Raw genomic sequence first — 9826 nt, forward strand, 5'->3', positions numbered from 1 at the left:
GTCATCCTGCCAACGTGGTCCTGCTGCCTTGTTCACTAGAGCTGTGCGAAATTTTGCCGGGTGTTTTGTTTCAAAGCTGGTTTAACGCGTTTCAAGCTCAAAACAGCAAAATCGAAACGAAACAAAAAGCTTCGAAACAGCTTTGAAACGAAATGAGGGCACTCGAAATGTTTCAGAGCAGCCCAGTGGTGGGAGGCGGGTGAGAAACGGCTGTGCCCCGGGCGGGTTTGCAGCCCTGTGGAGCTCAGCCTGGTGGTGGGAGCTGGCGCGCAGCCCTGGCTCTCCCTGCCTCCCGCTGCCAGGCTGAGCTCTGTGGGGCAGGCGGAGCTGGTCAGAAAGCAGCCCTGGCTCTCCCTGCCTCCTGCCGCTAGGCTGCACTCAGCCGGCTCTGCAGCCCGCGTAGCTCAGCCTGGCGGCAGGAAGTGGGCAGAGCCAGCCCGGTGGCGGGAGGCAGAGAGAGACGGGGCTGCGCTCTGACCGGCTCTGCCAGCCCCACAGAGCTCAGTCTGTCCTCCCAGCACTGCCAGATTCCTCCCAGGGGTGCAGGCCCCCGGATCCGCGCGCCGGATGACAGGAGGCTGCCCCTGCTGCCTGGGCCCGGCGGCAGCAGGAATCTTCCCTGGTGTTGGACGCAGCCCGCGCCCAGCGCCAGTCCCAGGCAGCAGTTTCCTGTCATCTGGCGCAGATCTAGGGGCCTGCACCTCCGGGAGGAGTCCAGCATAGCCCTGCAGCCCTCCTGGGAGTGCAGGCCCCCAGATCTGCGCGCTGGATGACAGAAGGCTGCCATTGCCAGCAAATGTCACAAGTTTTGTTTGAACAGTTTGAGGTGCAATTTCCTAGAAACCTCTGCGCCTGTCTCTTTGAAACTTGGCAGGCGTCATGCCCTCAGAAGGGGCTGCCATCCCTGGAATTCTCACCTGAATCAGGCAAAGTTTTAGGCATTTTCATGATTCCCCATTATAGGCTATGGGTGAAACGCAGGTTTGACGAAATGGAACGGAACGGTGCTTTGAAATGAAACAAAATGCCGAAATGAAACACTGTCCCTTCAAAATGGTGAAATGGATGTCGAAACAAAACAATGGTGTTTTGCACAGTCCTGCTGTTCGCTGTGGGGGTCTCTGCTGAGGACAGTGCTCCCGTTATGCAGAGAGAACTGTTGGGGGAACCAGCCGTTCAGACGAGGAAGATGAATTTAATGCTAATACTTGGCATAGTGTGAAGCCTTGGGAAGACTCTTCCCACCTCGCTCACTCACTGAGCCCCGAGCCCAGGGTATTTTCATCTCCCGCAATCATTGGTGGGATCACAAACATCTGAAGCCATGTGGATGAATGCCCGGAAATGCTCTGGGCGACCGATTTGAATAGGCTTTTGTTGGACTGTTTGTCTTTATAAATGCCATGACCTGATGTTTATTTTTTTAAATAACATATTTAGCTTTGGGTGCACAATGAGCTCTGTCTGCAAGCTGCACACTTTATTTCCAGCGTCAATTACTGAGAGCTGGTAGAAAATGCAATTAAACTCAGGTGGCGTCGTCTTAGCTCTGGTTGGGCTAAAACAGCCCTCTCGACTTCAGAGCTGGAAGGAGCGGCATGGAAGCTGCCTACAGGTGGTCTGGTTTTTGAGAGGTATCAAGTCATTATGCCATAAAGCCATCTTGTGTTTCCCCTGCTTTGGCTGTGGCTCCCGTCTCAGCTCAAACAAGGTGCAAGACTCTGATACGGGGAAGCACGTAAAGATAGGCTTAACCTAAAGCAGGCAGGACGTGAAGTCAGTGGAGTGACGTTGATGCTTAACGCTAAGGATAGGCCTAGGTGGGTGGGGAGCTGGCTGGGGGGCCTGCATGGTGTGCAGCAAGTCACTTGGCCCTTTTGCTTTCTGTTCACCTGCAGAGTGAAGTGAAGAAAAGCCACCCTCCCATCAGCCACCATCAGGTGGAAGCCGAGGTTATCGTCCACTCGGATTTCTCAGCCTCCAACAAAGACTACAGCATGCAGCTCCCGGACGTTGATGAGATGGAGTGTGAGGACCACGACCCAGAGCACTTCCCCTCCGAGGACCAGACCCTTCACACGCACGCCACCACCCTGCGGGATGTCAGCAAGGCACTGGGGGACCCTGAGGGCCCGCCTGAGCTTCAGCCCCCGGATGTGCTGTTAGGTACTGACAGGAGGCAGACTAACAAGGTAGAGCCGGCCTGCGCTCACAGGCTCACCAACGGCTTCCACAGGCCCCAGGATGGCTTGGATCCTGTGGAAGGCAGGGACTCGAACTCTGCACAAGAAGACAGAGGGAGCGCGGAGCCAGTCAAGTGCCAAGCTTTTTCTACAGGCCAGCAGGACGCGCCTCTGTGTAGTATCTCTTGCTTCATCAACTCATCCTCAGCATCTGAGAACATGATGTGTGTCCATAATCATTAAGAGGAAATTAATCTGATTTTGCTCATGGGAGAGCTAGAAGTATGTCTGTAGTCCATCTGGGCTTTCTTGTGTCAGGTGCCCTCTGCCCGCCACGAAGGTAGTCAATATTTGTCGCAAACTTACTTGTTGGAAAAACTTCCGTAAAGCCATCCTAAGATCTGGATTAGCCTCATCAACCGTCTTTGGACCCACAATAAAGCAGTCATGGAAGACAATTGTCCTCGACTCCAAGGCATTGGTGATGAGATGATGAGTCAGTACGGCGAGGTAGCGAGTGCCCACATCTCACAGCTAGGAGCTAGGGCTGCTCAGTGCCTCTCACAATCCATGGAAGTGAGGAACGGGTCTGCCACATAAAATCATGATGCCTACTTAAACCTGTGCAGCCACCTCCCATGTATTTTGTGACGGGGACTGACGGGACATCCCTGTTGCCAGAAAGAGGCAGGAACACACTGAGCAGGTCTTCTCGAACACGCGGCTCCATCAGGGAGGGCCCTGGCATTGCCGACTGCTTTGCAGCTTTGGGCTGGATTTGGTAAAATTAAACACCTAAAGTGGGAGGAGATGACTGCAAACTGACACTCAGTTCGCCATAGCCCTCGGCTTTTTCTGCTCACCCATGGTTAAAATGATTTTAAGGCTCTCTTTGTACACTACCACAGTAACTATTACTAGCAGGCTGATGTAGTGGCCTTTTATTACACACTCTACGAGTGCCTCTAACAACTTGTACTATATAGAACCTTCTCCGGCATCTGGGTCATTTCACCACCCTGGACTTCGTTTTACATAGGTTCTGGTACCTAATATTTTAGGTACACATCTCTCCTTTTAATGTACGACAGTGTATTTTTATTTCTTTGGAGCATCTTTATATTATTTAATTTTATAGAGTGGAGTAGTGTGTGGTATAGAGTAGCATTTTTACTACTTCTCCCTTTTCTTTCTTTCTGTTTTTTTTTTTTTCCTCCTTAACAACACAACTACCTCATGTCTGTTGGGAAAAAAAAGCAGTCGATTTACTCTTTTGTTATAGTCCATTTTAGTTTTTAACTTATTCTTATACTGCCTTTTTCTAAAGAATGTGTTTGCACTGGTTGTTGAATATTTTGTAATGAATAGTGCCCCAGGGCACGACTCTTTGTTTCTTTTAATGTGTTGCTACACATCACCTTCCCATCGGTTGCATTTGTCCGTAGAGTGGCAAGCTTCATACAGATGGTGACAAAAAGACCGTTTAAGGTAGGGGGACGTTTAACAGTGTTTTGTTTTTAAGGGGTTTGTACTAGTAAAGAGGATGACGGTCCAGCGTTCTCAGAGGCAGCTAGTGATTTGGGAAGCGTCAGAGTTGCTGATCAGCTGGAGACACCGGAAAAGGAGGCTGTTTCCAGAGTGTGGGTACTTCGCCAGCTTGTGAAAAATCAGGCTCTGTCATGGGTGTCTGGAGCTGGACTCCCACAGCCACTGCTTGGTTTTGAGGATTTGAGCCCATATGGAGTTTTAAGGGATGCTGCTAAATTTAAAAGAAGATAATACTCCTCTCTTCCAGCTGGCACCTGGCTTTGTCACTGACAGATGTAATGTTATCTCACCTATTTCTCATTATTCGTGCTGTGTGTTTACTTAGGGCACCCCTCTTGGTTTGACCAGTTGAGAAGGAATCGGTCTGCCTCTAGCCATTCTCAAAGTGCTGCTGTGTTGGAGCTACAGACACCCTAAGTGGGACCAAACGTTGACAAGTGCTGAGGATCTGAAGTTCCTGTTGAACTTCTTGGGCATTGAGGGCACTTGGCAGATGCTCTGCATTTCTCTGTCAGAATAAGATCAAAAGTGAAAAACAAAAAAACCCCATCCTTCCTCTCCCCCCGCCCCCTCCAAATCCCTGTTGTATCAGAATTACCCCAAATCCTTATGGAGACCCTTGGTCTGAGACTTGGTCTTGACTTATCTGTCATTTAAATCCAGTGATGCAGTGAGCAGCACAAGAGTTTTTAAGTGGCCCCGTGAACTGCCTACTTGTAGTACACGGTGCTGTTCCTAGTAGGAGTATGGCCCCATACATGGATCTGAGTTTGACCAGACGTGTCCCTTGAATTCTTCATTACTTTCTTGCCCGAGGTGCCTCTGGCCGTGGCTGGTGGGAAGCAGCTTCTCTGAAGGTCACTGTTTACCCAGTGGTGTAGATTATTCGGGATTTGGTCTCTCCTTGACTTCTGGCAGGGTGTTGGATGAGCGGCCCTCTCCATTCCCACAGCAGTTGCTGTCTCCTCAGTTCCTGCAAGTTACTTACAGTAGTGTTTCTGGGAATATCTGGTGCATATGAAGGGAAGACCCAGATCCCTGACAGTCAGCCCAGGCCTGCCATAGCTGATCAGGGAGGGCTCTGTCTGGTAGTTGGTGGCTGTTTGGGATGTGCAAGGCCTGTCCAATGCCCCTCCGGGCCAAAGGACCTGGACAGGATGCCCTTTGCGGTACTGAGTGTGAGGATATCTCTTCCTCCTCCAGCCCGTTGTGTGTACACTCAACTTTTCCAGGTCCCTCAACACGCAGCTGTTCTTCCCACGTGGTTTGGAGTTTTGTGTAGCCTCTTCCAAGTGGCATGAAGGGCGACACACATTGCACCCAACCTCACCCACCCTGAAAGGAAGCAGTGTGAGCTTCCCTGGCTTCCTGCGCAAGCCATTCTTTGCAAGACCACGAGGCCCAGCCTTGCGACCTTGGAATGGTGAGGCCAGAGTTGGGCTGCTCTTGGACTGCAAAATGACCTTTCGAGAACAAATAGCGCTTCTAACTGGGGGACAGGACCCCTTTTTAGAACTGAGGCTGCAGTAGCCATGATGGCCCAGAGAATATGCAAAGGAGCAAGATGTATTTAGTGTACAGTCCAGACCATCTGCATAGCTGGGAGAGATGCTGAACCCTTATGTCTGGGAAGGGGGAAGATACTGCTTTAGCTACACAGTGAGGGAGAACACTGAGTTTTGTTTTAAATTAAAATGGTTCTACCTGGTATTTTATTTTACCTGGCTCTGCTTTTCTCCCAGACCAGAGGAATGGTGCTCTGTTCCCAAATGCTTATCTAACATCCTTCCCAGTCATAGAGTTGGTCCAATAAAAGATATTGCTTAACAAATCCTGATGCTTGTCTTTTTACAGGCATGCAGTTTGTGCCTGAATCCAAATGAGATGCCAGCCAGCTTCCTGATTTATGTGGGAGGAAAGAACATACTCACATTTTGAGGGGGGCAGATATTTGCAGGTACAACTGAAGTCTCTTGCCCATGTGACTAACGTACAGCTAGTGATAATGCCTGCCAGACAGATGGTGACAGCCTCAGCGGCACCCACACTTAACGGAACCACCCAAGAAACAGATTCACCTGCTAGAGTGCCCACTGCAATGGACACATGCTCCGGGTGCTGCAGCAGCGATACAAAAGGAAAGCAGAAGTTCATTTTAATTAAGAAAGGGTCTAAGAAAGATTTCAGGAATGCAGGAGGGCATCGTACACACTCCTCTTGGACAGGCTGTGCTGAAAGAAGCCAGCAGAAATAAGGTTTGGAGAAAGGTACTGGACATGATTCAGGGCCTGGAGAATCTCTCGGATGTGGAGAGATGAGACTAAAATATAGGAAACAGGCACATGGCGGCGGGTAGAAGCTTGTCCCTTTCCTTTGATAACCCGGTGAGTTGTCCTCCTTACTTGTATTCCCAATACAAAAACTAGTGAAGTATAAAAGTATAACCGGGTAATGCAGACAGCAAGTGTTATTTATCTCAGTTACACTGGAGCATGTCCAGTGCCACGACTGTCTTGTAAGGAGGAGATGAATGTGGAGGGGTGTGGTAGATGCATTAACAATGTCCAGAGAGCAAGGGAATGGGAAGACAACACATTTTAAATGGAAGAAGATGCGTTAGTCAGCCAGTGGAACTTGGTGCTGTATGATGCTGAGGCCAAGAGCTTATTTATAGGATTAAAAATAAAAATAATTGACTGTTTCTATGAGCCACAAGGAAAACCCACAATTACATTAGATTGGTTGAAATTGTTTGTGTGTGAGAGACAGAAACCCTCTTGTTCTGGAACATAGACCAGCCATTCCCTCATGGGTTGAAGAAGAACTGTTCTTGGGTGTGTGTTATTCCAGTTGGTCTCAATGGTGGTTTTTTTTGGGCCTCTGATGCTGGCTGCAGTTAGGGTTATGATGCCAAACTAAATGGGCCTTTAATTGGTATGAGGTAGTTTGCTGTCTCCTGCGTTGGATGGAAAGGCAGGAGGTGCAGGGAGACTTCTTGAAATCCAGCCCTTTCTATCTTCAACATTACTTTCTTACTGGCTATTAGGCATTTCAGGTTTCTCCAGTGTCTCTGCAAGGAAGAGACCAGACTGGCCATGGCTCTGATGATCCATCTCTCTGCCCAGCCCAAATATGCAGAATCCATGAAAGGATCATTTCACACGTTCTGCAAATGCCTGGTTGCAACTGCCATGACCCAGAAATGCCCCCAGGGCTGAGCATCAGGAACAGGCACTGGGTTAAATCTACCTACAATTGGAAATGCAATCCAAGGAGAACAACCTTGGTGGCTTGTCAATGGGTCCATGACACTTGGGTGCATCTTACCTGATGAGTGTCATGCTTTGATGGATGCTGCTCAACAAAGCGTGGGCTCATACAGGTACTGCGCAGAACGGCTGCTAGGGTTCAGTTCCCATTCGGGCAGGGGATGTATTTGTGTGAGTGGATGGTAGGACTAGTTTCCAGGACTCTTGGTTCTGCTCCTCATCAATGCCACTTCCTTGCTGGGCTCCAGACACAGAGAGTCTCCCTCTGTACAGACCTCACGGGGCACTGTGAGGTTTAGCTCAATGCTTAGAGATACCTGGAGAAGATGTGTTGAGAACTCAAATGATCCTCTTTAATCTAGTTACTATTGCTTAGGTAGACAGTGTGTGTGGCTTATGGGTGTTGGCTCCTTGCCTCCAGCCTTCCTTTGGATCCTGGATCCTGTTCCACCAAACAGAATTATGGCAGCATTGGACAGCACGAAAGTGTTGGAATGACGGCAGGTGTGGCCTGGCGAGAAGCTTACAAGCAAATGAGCCAAAGCTGCAGTGGGCGTCAGTCGGCGTGCAAGCCAAGAGGGTTGTGCTGTATTACGTCAGTTCAGGATCTGATGCCAGCGCTGTGCTGAAGTCATTTTTACGTGATTTGCATTAGTGCACACAGTGGGTTACATTCAGGGCTGGGTTAGGTAGGTGTCCTTATTTATTTGCTGTTTTCCCTGGCTTTTCACTTAGTGTGGTTTTTACAGTCTCAATGACCAGAAAGAGAGTGAGGTGGGTAAATTCTGTGTATTCTGTGTACAAAGCTGAAACAACCAGTGCATATATTTTTTTATCATGAGATGAGTAGCTTTCTTGCAGCTTTCTCAGAGATGCTCAGTAGTATTGGTACCTTTAATCACACATCATAATTCATGTGTGCTACCAAACATGAAACTTTCCCCACTGTCCCCTCCCTTTCCTCAGTAACACTAAAGATTATTGCTGTCCAGTTTCTTACCTGTGTACTTTGTTTTTACGTTGTTAAAATGTCAAATTTGTCTCCCAAACATAATTGTCTGGGTGTCTTCATTTGGCTACACAACTGTATATTTTTCATGCTGCCACGAAAGTTGCAACTTTTAAATCTTTTAATTTCCTATTATGCAAAAGGTATGACTCAGTTAACATTTTCTTGTTGGCTTTTCTTTTTGTTCATCTGGTTTCTTACTTAACAGACAGTAAAGTTCTGAGATACTCTGTAACCTTTTAGGTTTGTGAATTTTTTAAGTAAATAGCTAATAATTCTGGTGTCAGCCCAGAAGGAGTGCTATACAAGAAAGCAACCATTCTAATGTAACACTATATATATATTTGATCTAATTAGAAATAGGTCCTTTTCCAAAGGGCTGTTGCATCTTTTATAATCAGTATACTTGTTAGAAAAGAGATGTCTAGTCCAGCAAAAATCTGTCATCTAGTTCTGTTATCATAATTCCCTTGCTAATATTTTCCAATTCAATTTCAGATAGGTTTTTTCCATGCTGTATAAGCAAGTATAACCAGAACTTGATCTTGTTAAAAGATTTTGTCTGTATTTGGTTCCATGCTGTATTTAATTATAACTTTTCTTTCTTCAGAAACTATTCTTCATGAACACTCTTTAGTGTTAAAGTGTAAGAAGATACTGTCCTTATATTCCTTAACTAATGGATTATTAATAAAATATTTTGAAAAAGGATTGAATGTGATTTAGGGTTTGGTGTGTGTGTAGCTGTTTCTCCCAAGACAAAATCTTTTTCACTGAGGGGTTGACAATATTTGGGATCTCTGGTGTCTTCCTACTTCCAGTAGAGTGACTGGGACATTTCCAGAATATGGTTCATTATATATTATTTACCTTGCAGAACACGAGCATGGTTGCAGGAAAGCTCTTCACCTACAAAACGGGCTAGTTAGTGATGGACCTGACTCTTACCGTTGGTTCCAGACTTCCCCAGTACTGGGGATCATTTGTGTGTGGTCTCACCAGTGCTCCTCAGAACCACCTCTCACAGGCTTGTGGGCACTGCACTGTACAGGAGATGCCGTCTCTAAGATTTAGGATCCAGGCTAAAATTACAAAGGGTTGAATTTAGCGATGGCAAAAGCCTATGCAGATCCTTTCAAATAACCATCCCACTGGTGATTCCCTGGGGAGGAACCCCTACAACAGAATCATAGGTTGGGACGGGACCTCCAGGGCCATCTAGTAGTTCAGTGCCTGCACGGATGCAGGATGTGCCGTTCCTAAACCACCACAGACCTGTGCCCATCCAGCTTGTCCTTGAAAACCTCCAGTACAGAAGGTTTCACAACTTCCCAGGCAGCTTATTCTCTTGCAGCTTCCAATGGCTCTTACAGCTAGTAAGGTTTCCTGAGATGTCATCTAAATCTGCCTTTGCTGCAGTTTAAACCCATGGCCTTGGTGTCCTGCCTATCTGTGTGTGTTGCAGAGAGCGCCAGGGTTCAGGGCCCAGAACTTTCTTCCAAAGTAGCTGGTATAGATCACAGCAGGAGACAGGAGGTTGGGCCTGCTCTGGTCTGGTAATTCATGAGGTTCTGTCTGTTCCAAAGAGACCAGTACTGAAGAGGCGGTTGGAATCCACATCCTTGGGAATGCTCCAAACCAAACTCCCAACCAGTTTAGACTAGGAATTTGCAAGGGAGCTCCAGGGGTTTAAGTGCTCCAGTCTCATGGGTGGTCAATGGAACTTGGTGCTTCCCACCCTGAAATCTCACTCCCTTTTGGTGATTTACCTTGGCTGGTGCCTGGGTTGCACAGGGATCTCCAGATGCCTGTAAATA

The 9826-nt window shown here is 47.7% G+C and overlaps 1 protein-coding gene across 4 annotated transcripts in view; it reads left to right on the plus strand.

Annotated features, from left to right (window-relative positions):
• IGDCC4 (immunoglobulin superfamily DCC subclass member 4) overlaps positions 1–3412 on the plus strand; it is a 151469-nt gene extending 148057 nt beyond the window's left edge. For all 4 annotated transcript variants that reach the window (XM_090028751.1, XM_090028749.1, XM_090028753.1 and 1 more), the window contains one exon: positions 1899–3412. In XM_090028751.1, the coding sequence (XP_089884877.1) occupies positions 1899–2426 (528 nt within the window). In that variant the 3' untranslated portion in view covers positions 2427–3412. The remainder of the gene's footprint in view (positions 1–1898) is intronic.
• The last annotated feature ends 6414 nt before the right edge of the window (positions 3413–9826 follow it).

The sequence above is a fragment of the Crocodylus siamensis genome, chromosome 15 (assembly GCF_052110815.1).
Source record: "Crocodylus siamensis isolate JL-2025a chromosome 15, ASM5211081v1, whole genome shotgun sequence".
In the NCBI taxonomy this organism is placed as follows: domain Eukaryota; kingdom Metazoa; phylum Chordata; order Crocodylia; family Crocodylidae; genus Crocodylus; species Crocodylus siamensis.